Source organism: Ostrinia nubilalis, chromosome 3, assembly GCF_963855985.1.
Source record: "Ostrinia nubilalis chromosome 3, ilOstNubi1.1, whole genome shotgun sequence".
NCBI lineage: Eukaryota > Metazoa > Arthropoda > Insecta > Lepidoptera > Crambidae > Ostrinia > Ostrinia nubilalis.
In genome coordinates, this window is record NC_087090.1 from 11900797 (window position 1) to 11921855 (window position 21059).

The 21059-nt window shown below is 34.6% G+C and overlaps 1 protein-coding gene across 9 annotated transcripts in view; it reads right to left on the bottom strand.

Moving 5' to 3' along the window:
* Positions 1-21059, bottom strand: part of LOC135087952 (protein ultraspiracle homolog) — a 70405-nt gene that overhangs the window by 25769 nt on the left and 23577 nt on the right. For all 9 annotated transcript variants that reach the window (XM_063982817.1, XM_063982815.1, XM_063982812.1 and 6 more), the window contains one exon: positions 11785-11989. In XM_063982817.1, the coding sequence (XP_063838887.1) occupies positions 11785-11989 (205 nt within the window). The remainder of the gene's footprint in view (positions 1-11784; positions 11990-21059) is intronic.

The window sequence follows — 21059 nt, forward strand, 5'->3', positions numbered from 1 at the left end:
TGTGCTACTTTTCTTATTTCTTTTTATGGTGGATAGATTTAGGACTTTCTCGGATAGTGTTTGATGCGGTAAGCGGACGGCGGGCCTCTAAGACGGTTTTAGGAGCGTGTGCATATTTTCCTAAGATTTAACGGCTCGGTTTGGTGTAATCTATATGATTTCTTTTTAGTTCAATGATTTTATGCAGTGTGTTTGTTACATTGGGCTTCTTATCCATTGTTTCCATCAGGTTTTCATTTCTTCACTGTGGATATTATTTAATTTCTTTTAGCACAAGTTATTTTCCGATGTCTTCAAGATATTCATGATACTTATTGTCCTCCCGAGACAAAAGACAGTGGTTAGCACTGTGTCGTTGGATTGAGTTTTTTATATGCTCTTAATGTAGTAGCAATCTTATTAGATTCACCTGGTTGAAATTCGTTTACCGACAAAGTTGTTTGCAGAGCTTGTTGAGCTGTATAATATGTTCACCTTAAATTGCTTGCAGTCTAAAGTTTCTTATTGGAATACGTAGCTTCTGTAATCAGTTTGAATATTTTGTGGTTCCTATGGGATTTCGTCATTAAATGGTCAATGGTGAGATTTGGTTCCAGTTTCTAGATGTTCTTGCATTTAAATGGGTTTTTCAGGCGGGGTGTCACTCTTCTGTCTTTGATGAAGACCTTTTATGCAAAATTGTTTGACCTTCTCAGTGCATTGGAGTCTCTTAAAACTGTACTACGCTTTGGTTACTATTTCAATTTTCCGATTCCAGTACCTGCTGATGTTCTGTTGATGGTATTTCTCTGCACATTTGTAAATAAGGCAGTAATCCTGATTCTTATAGGCTCAAGCTTTCTTTGATGGTTCCAGGTAAGTAAGTACCTAGTCTAGTTTTTGAGTGGTGATTCAATCGTTTCATCCGCTACTATGTATTCTCTTGTTAAAATATATAAGATCTTGTCTGGCTGCTTTTGGATCAAGATTGAGATACATAGGTTCATTGATTTGGTGAGCTCTTTCTCAAAGTAGATATCTTCCATCGCCAGGTATTTTGAAAGTGTATGCCTTAGTTTTTTAGCTGTGGAAAGGGACTTATAACTAGAGGGTTAGTGAATTAGTATGACTACAGTGTTAATTGGATTTTGTATTGTCAAAGCGTCAAATGTCTTTTGTTTTAAATATACCTACTTTCAGCAAAATATTAGTGACGGCACCTTTTTTAAATGGGTTGTTCTTTTGAATGGTTTACAACATGCAGCTGTGACTATTAGTTTTTTTTTTCTTTTGCCAAGCAAAGGATCTCTGTTGTTTCAAATTTTTTTTTGTGTATTTCGTGGCAAACGTGTTTAAAGTGTCCATCTACAAATGTTAGTGCAATATTGAAGTTAAGTTTTATTGCTTTTGGAAACTTTTTATGGCGACCAGATGTTAACCTTTCTTGGGTATGCGCTTTGAAATTTTGTGCAATTGTCTTTTAATTTATAGAATGTGTTGGTGAAAGTTTTGTATGGATCTTTCTTTGTTATCAATTATTATTTATATCTACTATAATAACTTGCAGGAAGTAGAGTACATGTAGACATGTAGAGTACATGTTGAATCTGTATGTATCAAAATTGTTAATAAAAAAGTAAAGTTTATGTTAGAGTTTACAGACCAAAAGTTAGACCAGAAGTTAGCTTTTCATTTGACAAACTATACGATCTATGTTACATATTTTTAAATGAAAATACTAGATCATAATTATGCGTTCGCTTTGGTGCTTTTTGGCAATTGACACCAAATATTTATAGGGAAAGAAAGATAAGGAAAGATCTCACCGGGTTTCGTCGAGCTAAGGCGCTGTGCTGGTCACTGTGTACTCGATGCGTTTTTCTCAGCTACAGTTTTGCTCAATCAAAAAATTGACCTATAACCACTAATTTTTACACAGCTGACTATGTTAATAGATAATCGCGACTATGATTTCGGGTAATTCTCACTGTTAGAATATTTGAATTTAACCGTCGCGTCGGCGGCGTCAAACGCTATAGGGCTTTGTAAGTGCCTTTTAGGGTCGGACCGTCTGGAGCGCACGTGTTGCGCACGTCCACTCCCGAAGGCTGCCCAAAACGAACTCTCACACGTCACCAACAGCTCGATTTCATCAAAACAACGAAACAAAAAATATTTTTTATCATCTAATCTTCTTTTTCGCAACCATAAAATTGATTTGAGTATCATCAGTGTGTTTGAAGAGACCTATTAGTGCTTGTCTATCTATAATGACTGACTTTATGTTGTAGTCAGCCAGTTGCCGATGGCCGATGATATCTGTGATTAATTATTAATGCAAGTTAATAGAAACCAGTTACCTATATCACGTTTCCTGTAGTTTGATAAGTATAGGTTTTAATACTTCAAACTAGTTATAATTATAATGATACTGAGGAACCATCATAAAGACATGCATAGAATGTGCGGTGGAAAGGTGCACCTTTACAGAAGAAAAGGTATCTTAGTAAAATCTTTATCTATATATACAGGGTGTTAGGTAAATGGGTATATGAGCCGACACTAGCCCATGTTAACATGGGCATATAAATGGTATGGTGAAGTCAGAAATTTGATATCATCATTTTATTGGTGACTGAGTTTGTTGCGGCGCTTCTTCTCAGCACTTGCCAAATGTTGGTCTCGAAGCGCTAGTAGGGTAAAAAGATTATGAGACATGTAGAGGCTCCTTAAGAGCATATGACGATTTGTAAGAACTATTTATTAGTCTAAACAAATAAAGAAATTTTGACTTTGACTTTATTTTTTTTAATTTCCATACAAAATATTTTTTATAAAATCCGATTTGTATGAAAAATAAAATAATTAAAATGAAGATATCAATTTTCTGACTTCACCATACCATTTATATGACCATGTTAACATGGGCTAGTGTCGGCTCATATACCCATATACCTAACACCCTGTATAAAAGAAAGTCGTGTTAGTTACTCCACTTATAACTCAAGAACGGCTGAACCGATTTAGCTGAAAATTGTCAGGGAGGTAGTTTAGAGCCAGGAGAAGGACATAGGATACTTTTTATCCCGTTCGAAATAAAAAAAAAAGTCTGCTTATTTATTGCCATTAAGGCGGAACAAAGTTCGCCGGGTCAGCTAGTATACTATAAAAGAAAGTCGTGTTAGTTACACCACTTACAACTCAAGAACGGCTGAACCGATTTAGCTGAAAATTGTCAGGGAGGTAGTTTAGAGCCAGGAGAAGGACATAGGATACTTTTTATCCCGTTCGAAATTTTAAAAAAAAGTCTCCTTATTTATTGCTATTAAGGCGTCAGCTAGTTATTAAATAAATACACACTACTGCCCCCGGCTTCGCTAAATTTCTGTCCGACAGTAATCTTACGCATACCACAGTTAAAAGTCTTTTTTTCTTTAAAAAAAATTCTAACCAAAATTACATAAATAATTTTCATATCCATAACGGCCATCCATAAAAAGAATTGCAACAAAAATTCTGCAGATCCCAACCTATTTCTATACCAATATTAATCGGAATTTTAATACAGCTTATTAATGTAACAAGTGAACATACAGCGCTTCTTTCGCATAATAAAGTATCAGATCCTCTTCTACCCTGGATGGAATTTAATACAAGCCTCTCTATTAATAACAGCTTCTAAGTTCACTAATCTCAATCAGATTATTAGAAGATTATTTAAACAAGTATTGTATTTCACACACGTCACTCTTCATTACCAATGTGTAATTGGTGTCTAGAGGCACTAAACATTGATTAATCATTATTGATATTGTACTTGCATAAAAGTTAATTATGTAAATGAAAGTGAATGTTTTAGTGTTCTAAAAAACTTAGTTAAGAGACAAAGGTATGCAAATGACGGACATTAGTTTTATTTCCAAGTAGAATTCAAACCAATAGTTTCTTCTGTACAAATACAGTATTCTGGGGGCAACTATTTAATCCAGAAATGATATTTTGATTGTTTGTTTGTATTCAATAGGCTCCGAAACTACTGGAACGATTCGAAAAAAGTCTTTCACCATTACAATTCTATATTATTACTGAAGAAAGAATATAGGCGAGGTACGAAGTTCGCCGAGTGAAGGACTGAATTAGTACCTATGATTAACGACTAGCGAAAATAATGTATCGCGTGAAAGTAAATAAGAAAATGCGAGTGATAAGGGACAACGGTCTCTAGACAATAATCACACTTGTCACTCGTTGAAGTGAGAGGCAGAGGTATAATTAGTCTCCAAGCAGATGGATGAGGGTTAGGCTTTAATTATCAAGTAGGCGTTGAAGTATACTGCCGTCTGATAAATTACAATACATAAGTAACTTTATGACATAGACGGAATACTGAGAAATGAAGAAGAGTTATTATTACTCATAATATAGTATATTATCAAAGTTTGCTTATATCATTTATTTAAGCCACTCAGGGTGAAGTTAAGATTTGAGACTTATTAAAGCATTATTAAATGAATTACGTACGTGCTATCTAGATAGAATGCTAGCGAGAAAGGAAATACATAATTGAAAATTAATCGCATGTCACATCTAACCAAAACCTATCTGGTTGCAGAAATAAACCCTATAAACCTACTGTATGAAACACTATTAGTTTAGTAGCAATTTGTGCAGATTAGATTAGATAATTCGTAAGTGTGAATTTTCTAACGCCTCTACATCACGCATTGTATCGCGTGAGCTACAATATTCGAGCTTAAAGTTAGAAGTGTCTGACGTTCTGGCACAACCGATTAAACTACACATAACACGCAAGCCTATCTCCATTCTTATAAACTACCTCCCTGCATGATAAGTCTTTTTTACGGGACTATTCCCACCTCTCGTTCCCACCGCTGCAACTCCTGTGTAGCTAGGATCTACAGCTTAAACGCCTTTAAAAATTCACCCAGAGAAGCGAATATAGTCAAGGGTACAGTGACTACAGTGAAGTCGGATCACTGTCTCAAACTCGATATCATTAATCTTCTTTCACGGAAATGAAAACCGAATGTTTTTTTTTCTTTTTCATATCTTTTTTCAATCTTCATCAGTATTCAAAATTTTACAGCTTTTCATAATGACGTAAGGTATTTGCTTTGTGGTAGAGCCATACCACAGAGTTTAATTTATTAGTTCAACAGTTTGTTAATTTCTCAAGTCTGGGAAAATCGTTACTTTTCCTGAAATAAATTCACTAATTTTCTACTGAAAAGTATAGTTTGAATGATAAGACTCTTCATTTGAATGTTAGTGTAAGTATATTTCAGTTAGTGCCTACACCTTTGCCTATTTTGATAGTCACGATAAATAACATCAATAACCCTAACAAATGAGTGAATATTTTCCCTTTGCGAGACCATCCTTTGTTGGAACTGGCGCCACTCATCCATCTTGCTAATGTTGTCTAATGTGTTCCTGTCAATCCGTATGAATGTGTCTTTCACGTCATTATTATTCGGTAAAACAATATCGCTATCTGATACGATAAAGGAGAATGAGCGGTAAACAAAGGTGTCTCGGGTCACGTCACGATGGTGACGCTTGAGGCAACAGGCTAATGTCAGACTACGTTGCTATTTGATATAAGGGATAAACTATGCTACTTGTATACTATGATTTGTGTACGGCATCTCAACTTAAAAGATACTTGAGTCAATCAGCTAATTCACACGTCTACTCGCAGGGGTGTAGAAAAATTACATGCTATGAAGCTGAAGCGAAGGCGATCACTTTTCAAAATTAATTTTGAATTGAAGTCTAAAAATAAAAAGGTTCATACTTATGAATAAGGAAACGTGTAGAGAGCCACTTGGCTCTCTACACGTTTCCTTATCTTTTGGGTCCTACTACCAGGAGTAGGTACCAGGTGCTTTGCGGCATATGGCAAGTGCAAGAAGAAGGTACCGAAACTCAAATCGCTTGAGGAACTTTTTTACCCTATACAATTTGTGTGCATTCGCGTGCGAATACAAATTCTATAGCTTCGAAAATACGTGTCCTCGGCCTTAGTCCTCATCGTGATTTATGAGGGCCGCCTCACTCATTCGGCGCCCGTCCGAGTAGCACCTACCTACACGTTTCAGACGCGTTTCAGCCGTGAAATGTGTCCTTATAATATTACGAACGTAAATAGAAAAGTCCCTTTGTGAAAAGTAATATCGCCGCCGAGGCGTAAGCTATGATGATATCTTTCGTGAAATCAAAGTAGGTACTTTGAGTAGGAATTTATTAACAGTTAAGCCTTAGGAAAATCTTTTAGGGCTGTGTTTATGATAAGCTAGCCAGAGCCCGCGGCGTAAATTGCACGAATTTTGATTAGTAATATAAAAAATATTACTAACCTGGGAAGTACCTAAGTTTCCTGGCAAATCACGTAATAGAATGTTGCTTTTTATAATGCATCTGGTCTAGTGGTTCGGTCCGCCAGCTGCGAGTTTGAATCCCGCTGGGGGCAAAGTTTGTGTGATGAGTACGGGCATTTATACACGTTGATGGACGTTTATAGTTCTCATTGTTTGTCTCTATTTATGTAGCTCAACAAATTGTAGAGACTACATAACTTGGTGTTATTATTTAAAAAATCTATTCAAATATTTTGTTTTACTGAAAAATAAACCTGAAATATAGCAATGTAATGGTTACAAAGCAACAAAGTAAAGAATAATCAATTGGACCGGACAAACTTGAATTCCAAGCAAAACATAAAGAACTGAGTAAGCAATTTGCTTATCTCTCGCTACTATAGATATGTAAACTTATCAAAGGATTCCAACCCATTGGCTACGTCATACACTTACTAAGACCATAAATAAATGATCGCCAAGTCTGAGTGTTTTGCAAGCGTTCGCTTTATTTTTATTTCCATGCAGGTAGATTTTCTAAATCTGGATACCTATAACAACACATTTCCTCAACATACCTTCCTATGTAGTTCAGAAGATCCATAAATTGGTGGATCATATTTACAGAAATAACAACGACGTAGTAAGACCGGTTTTCTATATTTATTTCAAAACAAACTCAGTAGATGAATGTAATTCGTTATGCTAATTAATAAATGATTTCTTTTTTTACATCGTTAGTCGTTACACTTTAATTATAATTATTTAAACTAAGTTACGAAGTCAAACTTTGGTACGCAGGATCAGTAGTTTTTGATGCGGCAAATTAAGATTTTCCATCTAAAATACGTCATTAATTAACAACTCCGTATATTGAGCTGTAAGTTTGTTTTACGAGCTAATTAGCGTTGTATAATTAAGAATAATTTAAACACGTTAATGGCAAATTAAATTTAGGTTTGCATTACGTTTATGCTTACCTAAGGCGGATTTTACGACAGCATGTAATTGAATCGTTTGTTACTAAAGGGATCTTATAGCAGTTGGCAGCTAATTAGTTGATAAATGGGATCAACATAAAAAATCTGAAATCTAATGAAAAGGTAGTAAAAGTATTGTTTTGACAGATATTATTATTAAGGTAGAGTCCGCAATATACATAGGATCTCTCCAGGACTTAACACCCAAAAATGGAGATACAGGCAAAAGGGGCTCAACAATCAAGCGAAAGGGAAAGACTTGCCTACACAATGTGTAACCATGTCATGTTATAACAAAATAGGTAACACAAAAATATGAAATTAATAAAACACAAAAAGTGATTTAACTGAACATAAAACATCCGTTATGGAGTACTTTTCAAACAATAACAAAACATTCGCGAGTGAACGTCACTTCACATAGTAGTAGGTGATTAGGTCATAGGAGAAGTAGGCAGGTATACGTAATTCACAAAAAAGCAGCGGCCCGAAATAGCGCACGCGCTCTATCAGCGTGTACCAAAATGTGCCAAACAGCGAGTTTGCACATCATCGCATGATGTTTATATCATTACCATATACTAGTGATGCAACGGATACTCGTAATTTTACGAATATAATTAGGTTTGTACGATTCAAATAAAAAACCATGGGTTTACACATTTCTGGTCACGTGGAATCAGGCCACAGTAATCAGATTTTACATTAAGATCAGATGTCTAAACTTGATGTGCGTCGTAATGGTAACTATAAAATTTTATATGGACACCACTACGATAAGATTTGGTCTACTCGTAAATTCGTGGTTTGACATCTCCATCTCCTGGGTCGTGTTTTATGAGCGCCACTGGTCACAACATAATAATTTGTTTTGCTGAATTTATAATCCAAACATTTTTACAAGCTTTTATTTTTCGTAACCACAAATCAGTGTTATTCCCACAGAGAACTTGTAAAAATGTAAATAAAAATGGAGTAAAAAAAAAGTCCATAAAATCGTATTTCTAATAGATTTTTTTTCTGCTTGTTGCATCACTATCAAATCGCGTGATTTTGCTAAGAACAAATTATCAAAGTACAACTGACGCTTCACAGTGCCTTATGATAAAATTAAACATGCTTTGAAGTACTCGATGGGACTGGGCTCACAGTGGGTTGGAAGCTTGGAACAATACCCAAAAAACTGAAGTTTTATTTATTTATGCGTTGTCGTCAAATCAAATGTAAAAGACTAGACAAGGAAATGAAATATACGAACTAAACACTAAAAAAAGAAAAATAAAATAATACTATAGAAAGGAATGACTACAAAGAAAAGATAATTTACAGATGTCACAAGTAAAACCACAACTAGAAACAATTATCTCATAGTAATAGACCAAGCAAAAATAGAGTTATTTATAATCTAATTTATTGACAATAGGTGCTTGATTGAACGAACATGCTTGCTTGCTTGCTTGTATTAGTCTATGACTTGTGTTTATATGTGTAATACTAGTAAGAATTAAAAAAAAATTAAGTATGCTTTTACCCGTTACATACTAATTAACTAAGCTAATCTTTGTTATGATTGAGAGTAGACGGTGCAGTAAAAGATGCCCAATGACATTTAATTTTATCAATATCAAAAGAACCATAACTTCTACCCCTGTATTGTAAACACCCACAAAGTTAATCCTGACAAGAAGTTTTAGCACAACAAAAACTCGTAAATTCTAGTTGACATAGCAGCTCTGTGATCTTGGCAAAATATATCATTGTGAGACAAACGTAAAGTAGGATTAGTTAACTTTAAATCCCAAGAGTAGGTTGTCCTATTTGTTTTATTTAAATTTCTATTTGTAAATTCAGTTTCAACGTCTCTTCAGTCGTTGCTTTTTCCAGTGGGTAGATAGAGCTTGACTTTCTCGAATTGGAGTTTCTATGTTCGATTCACACATGGTACACAATACTAGTGTAAGAAATATTTGCAGGCTTGAATCAACCTTACATTCTGGCGACATCAAGTCAAGAGCTGAGTCATCAACAAGTTGTAAATTATCTTACAAGTGTGATTTTGCAAGAAACCTAGTATTTTAAACTGGTCTTGACTCTACATAAATCTCATAAATCCTGGTTTAAAACAAGGCCAAGTTATTGAAAAAATAACTATGACCTATAGTGTATTTCGCACCAGTGTTCATGTTGTATGTGTACGTAGTGCAGGCTTTATTAACATAACAATACCGCGCTACATTCGATACTAACTCGCTATTGTTATACAAGTTTTCAGAACTAAATTGATTTGCATGCGTCAAAATGGTAAACAATTCAACAATGTTGCAAAATGAAATTCCTGTTATTAATTTGTAACTCTTACAAAGTTTATAAGGTCAGGTAATGATGCAATTTTGTGGTGGTAATGGTGATCAAGATGTAGATCCTGTCTACACAGGAGCTGCAGCGGTGGGAACGAGAGGTGGGAATTGTCCCGTTTATGATGCATTTTATACTAATGCATATTGAAAAATGCGAAAGTCCCTGTCTGTATATTAGTTTTCCCGGTACGCCGATGATCTAATGAAAATCATTGATGAAAATTAATTTTCGCATAGAAGTAGACTAGAAAAAAGTTAAGCCTCCCATATTTTCACAAACTTGTGATTTACGTGGACAATATCATTCTCAATCGATTCTCCTGACACACCAGAAAAATAGCTACTTTATTATTTGCATTCACAAAACGACCATGATCGAAGGACCTATACAAGACGTCTTCGCAATTTTTTTGAATTTAAAAACATGTAAATCCATGAAACTTAACTACCTGCCCCGAGGGTAGACCGTCAGTGGGCATAAAGAATTCCCAAGGTGAAAATAAAATGTCTTTGCATGGGAGTACAATCGACCGACGGCCGATAGAATTGTAAATCGTCTCAATAATGTATGCCCAGCCTAATTTCAGATTCACACACCTATTATAGTGGAAATAGTTTTTGGGTGCCTCCCACGCACATCGACAGTCGATAACCAATTAAATTGACACACGATTAAAGTGCAAAATCTTTAATTTTGCGCATGCCGCAGTATTTGCTCGAAATCTATAAAGCTTAGCACTCATATAGGTAAAAAGATTTCATTTTTATACACGTACTATAAAAGTACCTTTAATTAATGTCTTGAACGCCGATAGTCCATGCTTCAATCTAGAATGTGCCTAATAGTTAAGCGTAGCTAGATTCCAATCTAATATATCACGCAACGGTTAGGTCAGGTTAAAATACTTTTCTACTCTACAAAATAATTTATCATGCTAAGTGGCACCTAGTAGCAGTAAAATAATGGTCGAGGTTATAAAATGTTAAGCGTCGAAAATTCGAAGGAAACTTCTGTCTATAAGCTAGACTTGGTAAAAATAGTACCTAGGTAAACCTAAAGGTCACGTGAAAATAAGCTTTATTTTTCCGATATTTATCGACAATCTATATGAAAAATGGAACAATGTTCCATTTAGTTTCTGAAATATTTCCTGTCCGTAGCCATTAAAAAATATATCCCAGTTTCAAAAATTGTTAACCACAAAAGTAAAGAGGTTTTTATATGTTTTTAACCGACTTTAAAAAAAATGAGGAGGTATCCAAGTACTTGAAGATACTAGCATCAAATCAATATATACTGTTATAGACAGAAAAGAAAAAAAAAGGTAAAGTAAAAGCTTTTCGCTGTAAGTAAATCATCCAGGTCATTGTAACCCCAAAGAATTTGAACCAGAATGTTGAGCAAATCGTAAACTCACTTTAATTTAGAACGTTGTTAAACTAGAGTCATCACTATAATCGGCGAGGATGACATTGATGATCATTATGTCATCATGTCAGACCGACCATAAAATATTCATATTCCATTTAGTTGGTATGAGCTAAAAATATATCTTGTCGAGGCGAATGTGAGCTAGAGTTAGTATACATATTATAATTATATTACTTTATCGGAGGTATTGTTAAAAGAGAGCCGTCAATACCTGATTTTTATATTCTTTTAAGCTCTAAGTATAATGGTCTTTTTGTGGTATTATGTAACTGTTAAGTTTCAGTAACTGAAATCTAACACGCATATTCCTCGTTATCAAATATCATAATTCATTTGTCAGAACCAACCTGTAATATTGTAAGCTATTGGGTGATATCTCCGCATTAAAGGATCTGATTATGGATATAATTTCGTTCTCGTGGACATCCTAATCTTCGTCGATTGAGTTTCGTTGCCTACTAGCCTGTAGAGTACTACGTACATGAATTTCAGTGATAGAAAGTAGACAAGTCCATTTTATATTGACTGAGTTTCTTGCCCTGCTTCTTCTCAGCACTTGCCCATATTACTGTCCCGAAGCAGTGGTAGGGTTGGGACATGTAAAAACCTACTTACTTGCATAAACGATTTGATTTGTTAAGTAGAAAAATAAGTACCTGTATACTCCGTAGTGTTTCCCTGAGGCCCTGTCTCCGCATATTGAGCAGAGGTGTTTCGACCCGCTCAGTGGGTGATTGGGGGGGTAGTTCTTGAAGGCCGGGGGGGAGGTCGCGTCGTCCCGGAGCCCGTCCAACATGGCTGTGTCGGGCTTCATCTCAGGCGGGGACATCGGCGACATGAAGCTGCTCTCCAGGTTTAACCCTGCAGACAAGAAAACACTGTTTGACTAACGACTTTAGGACGGAAAATGGATAGCATAAGCCCAAAAGATGAATTCTCTAGCCTAGGCTAATATCCTGTAGCATAGATTTTTCTCTGGGAGATTAACAAACACCCGTATTCACAAACGACTCTTTCTTAAATGAAGCAGCAACGCTGCGGAAGGCTAACGCACAGCGTTGATTAGAGCTCGGTGATTGGTGTGCACTCACTCAAGTATTGTCTATGAATAGGGTTTGGGACCCTGTGCGTCCCACGCGCACTGCGAGACTTAGACCTCATAGTAACGTTGGTGAATACGAGTGTAAGGGTCTTAGAACATAATTTTCACCTGAATAAATCGAATGCTTCAGGTGGGACTCGAACCCACGACCAATCAGGCGATTTCTCTAGTCATTGAGCTACCGATACATTTGATTTGTCATTTAGAAGTAATTTCGTGAATCTGTGTGTGTCGTCATTACAATACAAAGCTAATAATAGCTTTTAGCACGACTAAAAAAGCTAAGTAGTATTTTGTTACTAATCGGCAACCATTTATTCTGATAAAGTTAGTGAATAAACTTGACTCTCAATCAAAAGCTCTTAATAGAAAATCTATTTGTAGTTTACGTAAGAATTAATCGATAAAACAATCAAGAGCCATTTAAGCTTCATAATTAAAAACTATAAGGAAAGTTCTATTCTAAAGCACAATTCTTACATGATGAGATTCATGAGTAATCCCCGAGTATTAGCAATCAGCTTTCTATATAATCTAAGTTGAGATATTTGATATGAAATCTGTAGACGTATAATTTAGTTTCACGAGTTTATAGCATACGTTTATTAATAAGTTTTATGTCTCCGAGAAATGTTCAGTTGAATGCTATACGAGTTCTAAAAACCAATCAAACTAGACAACTAGGTAGATAAGAAGAGAATGATAATAAATACCGCGCGACAGGTGTAAATTTTCATTTTGGCATGAGCCACCTGCCGGTCCAATTATTAACAAAAGATGGAAATCCCGACGCTAATCAACGTTTCGTAGATTGTGAAGGATGAAAAATAAAGCACAATAGCGACTGTGTTGTCGAGGTGTGCACTAAGCCTACAGTTTAACTTTGAGTCAAACTCTAAACATCACTTTTGTCTTGATTTTTGTCAAGAGAAGTCTGTAACAAAATTGATAATTGATTTGTTTTCACCATATTTTAATGGATGTTAAAATTATTATCGATATTTCATTTACTTTAACATAGGTGATTAATTTCTCTTCAAGAGCTTTCATTTCATTTTACGTTTTCAGGTTGTGACAAATCTAAAATTCTTAAATTCAATGTGGCGCAGATGTTGGTCCATAAACGGCATTATTGCGATTCTTGAATTTAACAGGAAGATGAAATCCGACCTAAACAAATAAACGCTTTAATTCGAATATAATGAAGTCTATTATCATTAATTTGCTGGGACAAAGAGCAGGCTCTCCGCATGAGCCCACAATATGCGTTAGGACCTCGAGACAAAGGACTGGCCGCATCCGCCAAAATTTGAAGCAGGCCCGCCGACTGCCGTCGCATAACTTCAAATGCAGGAAAAAAATCTATGTAGACGGTTCCGAAAAACCAACAGAACCGGTCCATTAGGAGGAGGGCTGGCGCGGGCAAAAAGAAATAAACACGCAACCCTCCGGCCCACGTTAGAAAACTTATGCTCGAATATTCCTATTTCAGACATCAGACTTTGTTATAAAGCTTGATGTAAAACTCTTTGTTTGTCTTTGCTTATTTTAATGAGATTTGTTTCAAACTGCGAATGTAAAGGAATCCATTTTCTCTACATCAGCAGTAAGTACTTATCAATATAGCCCTGTAAAGCTTAGCCGATTACATCTTTTACATAATTCATAATAGGTAGGTGCATATGTATTACATTACCATATCATAAAAGTCTCGTAGGTGACTGTAATTATATTTAAATTATTTTATTTTTAAGCAAACAAACGACCCTGAAAATCCGTAGTCAGACCCATAATAATTATAGTAATTATACTACTTTTATTATTATTTTATTTTTACCACTGGTTGTACTTTATTAAAACTTCATTATCAAAGGAAAATTATTCTCGGTAGAGCTCAGATCTTGATAAAAATACTTTTTTTGGCCACGTTCACTTGAATTTATTTAAATGTTTTCACAATCGGATGCAAGAACGAAATAAATAAAATGGCGAATGAATAAAGGAACACGTCTATGAACATATCACTTGCATACTTTTAAATAACGCTTTTAGCTCATAATGATTGCATTTTATTGCTAATTTATGCAACTCCGTCCAGTCATACAAAATAATCCTACCATGACGACATGGTCTCGGATAAAGTATATTCGTATTAATATTACCAATTAACGTTAAAAAAGCCGAAATGAAATAGTAGAGGGCAATTTGTTATGCGAGGCAAAAAGCATACATGCATGATTAGATCAAAGATTTTTACTTGAAAGTGATTTTGAAATATTCTTTAAACCTAAATAGCAATGTTTCCAATGACCGAACCATCTAGAATTATACTAATCCATCCGAAGTAAAACACAAGGGAACTGCTTATGGTAATCACGGACAGATATCTATCTATTAGAATTTACAATTGTTTAAAAAGGAAAAAAATAACATTAATCTTGAACCCACATAATCGTCAACAAAAATATGTTTTGTTTGTAAGTAAACACCCTGAGAGTAAATAAATTTAAAGCCATATATAGCCATATCTAAAAAACTTTTAGCAAAATGTTTTCCAATAATTTAGGTACTCCGTAACACATCTTACGGAGTACCTAAATTATTGGAAAACAACAAACAACCACCCACAGGTGGTACCTATAATGTAAACTCAATAAGTAGGTAATAAATAACGATTCACTGAAAACAAGTATCGCAATAAGAAAAACTATTTCAAGTCAAGTCTTTGTCTGTTAATAGGATAACGTTAACAAAGGTATACAAATTCTGCTCCAGAAATAATGACTCTACCACCAATAAGAGACAGGTAAAAAAAAAATCAGGAAAAAGTAGGTAACGGAAAATCAAAACATTTACATAACCCAAAAAAACATGACTTAATTTTCGTGACTAACATTTTGAACCCGAAAAATATAGGTAAAAATTATAATGCCATTAAAAACACGCTTGAAAAAATAAAAGCGTCGCTACCAGAAACCGAAAGCGCCTATAAAATGCAGAGAAGCTGAATAAAACGTGTTATCAAATAGGATCATTACAGCTTTGGATAACATTATTTATATTCAACCATTAAAGGACTTGGCCGATTGTGTTATTCGTTATTCTGTTGTACGACGCCGAATTGATTTAAGCGACACGAAATCCATTTTTTGCTCTTATAAGCGTAGCTCCACATTCAAGGTGAGACTCAATAAAGGACTTCCAATCATCTCGTTCCCCAGAGTAAATCATATTACATAGTAGGTAGATGTTATAATGTACGAGGCAAATAATTTGTTTACGAGCGATGCGAAAGGCTTCAGAGACGCAATATGAAAAGATAAACATTGTTATGGAACATTATGAGATCGTAATTAGTTTATTGGGCGTAGTCTCGCGAGCTCGTGTAGCGTAGATAAAAATAAAAATGCTGCTTTTATAGAGACGGAAAGCGTGAAATGCTTTATGACATACATAATTATGAAATAATTGATTATTATTATTACACGGCTATAATATCTACATACGAACACTGGAAATCGTCATTCAGTCAGACAGGACAAGGAATCAAGCCTTAAAAAGACATTATTAGCACAGATATAGATACAAGGGAAAAGGAGACCATCGAGTTTAATGAGAAAAGCAATTAGAATTATATTCCCAGTTGCAGTAGGAGTCTGCAGGTTGGCAATTATACAATAGATCATGTAGGGCATATATCAGCAACAACACAAGGAAGATTTAGCAAGGATAGTAATGAAATCAGTGAAAGGAATCCCAAAAATCTCTACAATTAAAATGTTTATGGCAGAACAGTAAGAAAACTTCTTGGTTTTATTTTGTATTTCAGACTTTATTTATGGATGGAGTTATGCCTCAATTGAAAGACGAGAGATGATATACCAAGAATAAAGTATGATATAGTAGTAGGTACACATAGAATATATAGAGCCATCCGAAGAAAGCGATCAACTCAAAAGAGAGATTAATATGATGCATGATGATGTTGCTGTTAATGAACCTCGCGATACATGTGATAACCTTGAAGTGCTAATCATTCCAACTCCTAAAAATAATGTCGGATGCAATACGCGAATTGAATAAAAATTTAACGATGTCGAAAATAAAATTGCAAGCAATAACATAATGTGTTTTCCAGATATTATGATGTGTGATGCGTCTTTATTATTATACTTATCGCTTCTAGAATAGTTAGTACTCTTAAAATGTGCACTGTAAAATAAACGACCAATATGCTCGGCGGACACATTTATGATCACGTATTTAAATATTTTAACGCTTTTGATTTTAAATTTATAAAGTGTAAAATACCAATCAAAATTATTTCGCCGAAACAGTGTGTTGTCGGATTTTGAAACATTTAAATTTGGTTTAAGTAAATATGAGAATAATATTTTAATAACAGGATGGGTTTTGTCAGGACAATACAGTTTAAAAAAAAAAAAGTAATGAATTAAAATAAACTTTAGTATAAATAAAATAGCTCGTTATAGATTTCAGACCGAGCCAAAGACGAGGGCGTAATTGAATGAGAGTTTAATAAGTTAATGAACGATCCACACGCGTTTCATATAAAATTATCAACACACTTGTAAGAAAAAATTACGCAATAAATAAATGAAACATGGAGCATGTTTTTTTGCAATTACAAATACAGAGCATGATCCCAATGAGGTTGAGTTGGAGCGTGAACCTGCAATAATAAACTGTTTAAAAATATTTTTGTTGATGAAACAAATTAATATTTTATGCAATTTTAGCCCTTTATCATAATATTTTAATTTCGAATCTTTATTTGTTATTTAAATATTTTACATCACAAGCACAGCCCTTACACTAATCGGTAAGACCTTACCAAAAAAGTACGCGTGCGTTTAAATCTTTATTATGGACTTAAATTCGGAGCAATAAGAACCACTTTACGAGTGCGTTGAAAAAACATATTTTTGCAGCTGTTTGCGCACGATATCAATCATTAGATAAGAAAGTAAACGCCGATTGTAGCAGCGATCATGGGAGGTCTTCAAAGCCTATTAATACTCTTTATTAAATTCAATAATGCTATCTTTGTGGTAGGTAGCTGAATAAATTCTTTCATTGGATATCTATTGGGTATCGTTCGTCATTTATTCCGATATTTTTTCCCTTAATTAATGGCAAATAAAAGACTTGAAGATTTTTCTTATTAACAAATAAGCAACTAACAAGTTGCTTGACAAAATTAACCGCAATATTACCATTTAACCGACTTTTTCCTGACGTGCAAAAAGTCATAATGTCAAATGTCTCCTCAGTTTTTTATCTTCTTCTTTTACTGAATCACCTTATCCCGTTACACGGGACTTTCCCTAAAATAATATTATTTTCTATCATCTGGATTTTCTGAAGGCTTGGTAACACTAATCGCATTTAACGTCAAAGGATTACCACAATTAAAACTAAATCAGGAACCGCAAGATAATCGCGACAAATCCTACTTTTATCTACAGAATATAATTAATTAACAAGATCGTAACATAGGTATAAACCCTTTAGCGAGACAAGATAAATAACAAATTACGTTTTAATTTAAAACGTTTATTATAAATTAATGAAAAGTTTTATGAATTCAAAGTACTTCGAATAATAATCCAGTCTGGTACTGGCTTGGAAATATCATGCAATAAGTATTACCATATTTATTAATTTATTGCCGCATAATTAGTGCTATTAATTAATATCGCAGAGAAATATGAGTTGATGAGAGGTGGAGTGATATCTGTTCACTCACAGGTATTCGAAAGACGATTGTAAATGAACCGTCAATTTTAAGTGCCCTTTTCCTGTGATGCGGATTTCGCCAAAAGCGTGCGGATCTGCTCCGCATACGGGCTGCACGCATTTCATTATTTATATTAGTTTAATGGGAAAAACATTGATGAAATAATGAAAACGGAAAATATTAAAAACTTAAGCATTGACAAACGTTATGAAGATAACACTCAGAATGTCTAATCGCATTTGACTGACAAAGAGCGCTAACCAAATTCGACCTTTCAACAAAGAACATGTACGCACCTTTGTTTTAAGGACTTCGTCATTCACTAAACTAAGAAGCAGCAAAGCTCAGTACCAAAAATAATGAAAATAAACACAGTGAACACACACGATGATTCATTGACAATCAAGGGCGTGAAGGCTTGAAAACATATGTAGAGACATGCAGGTGTCATCAAGTTAGGTGTTTTTAACCACATTTAGATAATGGGTATAATTAATTTGACAACGGTTACATACAATGACGCAGCAACATTCATGGGCTAAGTAAGTGCAAGGCAAGTTCTGATTGGCCTTACAGATATGCACAAGTAAACTCATATTCATAAAAATTCTGTGTTATAAATGTTGATATCACAAAGATTAAAAGATAAGAAAAAGTGTAAACTGTTTCCGTTTTCATGGAAAAGGGGGGGATTTTAAGTAAATCCTGAATTCATAATCCTAGTCCAATTAACAGCAGAATATTGTAGTGATCAATCAAAACCAATTGTATGATTTATTGTGTATACTGAAAATGTCGACAAAATAAATATCCTCGTTTTAGGTGTGACTACACTCGACATCAAATAAATCGCACCTCCCGCGACAAGCATTTTCAAACGTATGCATTCCCACTTCCCACCAATATTGGAACCATTTAAAAGCCTAGTTCTAACCTTCATTTCATTAAAGGAAAGGTTCTTACCCCAAAAATGTGTCTTTAGAAGGATCCAGAGTCACTTCTTCAAAAAATAGGTAGTTACGCTAGAGCCAACTTTTATGGCTATAAAACTGTTAAGTTGGGATTAATCGCTATCCATCTGTTAAAGAGGACACGTGTGATCATTATTTGGTTTTATAACCATAAAAATTGGTCTAATTGATCCCATAGGTGGGCCCAAAGTGAGGTATTTTTTCAAGTCACATTTATGGTGTATGTTAATCATTTATTAAGAAATTAAATGTGTTTTTCTTTAAGGATATTTATTGGGCTTTCAAATAACACCAATATTGTTGGGGCACCATGATTGTGTCAGAAGAAAATCGTTAAAGTTCGCGTCGCGGAAGGTGCGGTTTATTTGATGTTGAGTATATATTTAACTCGATACATTGTATCATGTATGAGTAGCAATAAAAACACCAAGACTGACCTAGAAGGGATTTCCCCGTACGCAGTTGTTATAATATAAGGCAAACATTTCAACGGACTCGATGCCGTACTTTAACATTCACTTTAAGTTATTAAGGGGCACTAGATCTCTATACGCAATTTCATCCATAACTATAATATCTACTACATAATTCGTAGCTGTGTTGTTATGTTTAATAATGATATTGATTCCGGTGGAAAGTTAATGAAAAAAATATGAAAGTTAAACAGCACATTAATATTATCTCGATTTGGTTAATAGTTTTCCAAGTATCAACAAACGGTATCGCTTTTAATTTGTTATGTTACGGATTTGCGTCAACTGCTAATAAATGTAATGTAAACATAGTGCATAATGCATTCTAGAAAATTCGTATCAAACATGATGCAACGATGAGAGCTCAGCCGATTAATCAGCTTTTTACTACGCAGTAGACGGAGACAAATAAGCCTAGGTATGTAGATGCCTTGAGACATAAGTTTTCATACAAGTTACGATCAAGGGCAAGACAAATGGAATAAATCATAATGAATATTGCATGTCTACTGGTTTTTAGGGGTTTTAGCGTTTCAGGATTAAAAACGGAACCCTTGTGATCACTCACGTGTCTGCCTGCTGACCGTATGTCACACCACACCACACACAGGGAATTTCCCAGAAGCTGCTCGATGGACTAACTTAGATTAGATACAAGGCGGATTTTGGAGAAGTAAAGAGAGGTTAAAATGCAATTAGCGGAGACTTTTAAAATAAATCGTGAGAAGTATAAGTTAACAAAATATGCATCGAATGAAAAAGCTCTTGGCGATAAACTTTTTTAATTTATTTTAAACTGCATACCTATGTAGTTGATTATTATGAAATGTATACTAAAAATGACCGTTCACTTTTATCACCCCATAGAACTATGGGGTATTAGTCTTTGAATATAAAATCGATATAAAGCTGTTGTATGTAGAACCAGTAGTAAAGGATGGTGCCAGGGTCTGGACCAAGTGCTGCCCAGAATCAACCCATAGTGCATTTTGTTCCTCAGGCCAATACTAATGTGTAAACCGAAGTGCACTGAAATCTATCCCTGGAGTTAAGAGAAAAAAAGAGTTTTGTTTTGAATTATTTACATACAAAATATCATCGATGTATACGTACTTCGCATAAGATTTCGCGAATTTGCCATTAAATAACACTCGATATGTTGAACTTAACCATACTGCATCCGTACACCTTACTTTAGTGCGACTTAGACATTATTTATAAGCGATCTAGCGCTGTTGCACTAGTTTGGTTAGTTGACAGTAATCATTATTTCCAAAATGAACCAAGAAGTTTGAGTTCTCTATCCTTGCGAAAAATCTATTTATTGGTGTATTACAATCGATTATTGAAATTATAGTAAGCTAAAACTTCTTCCTTCATTTTGGAAATAATGATTTCTGTCAACTAACCAAACTACTGCAACAGTGCTAGATCGTTTATAAAGAATGTCTAAGTCTCACTAAAGTAAGGTGTACGGATGCAGTATGGTTAAGTTCAACATATCGAGTGTTATATAATGCCAAAAACGCGAAATCTTATGCGTAGTACGTATACATCGATGATATTTTGTATGTAAATAATTCAAAACAAAACTCTTTTTTTCTCTTAACTCCAGGGATAGATT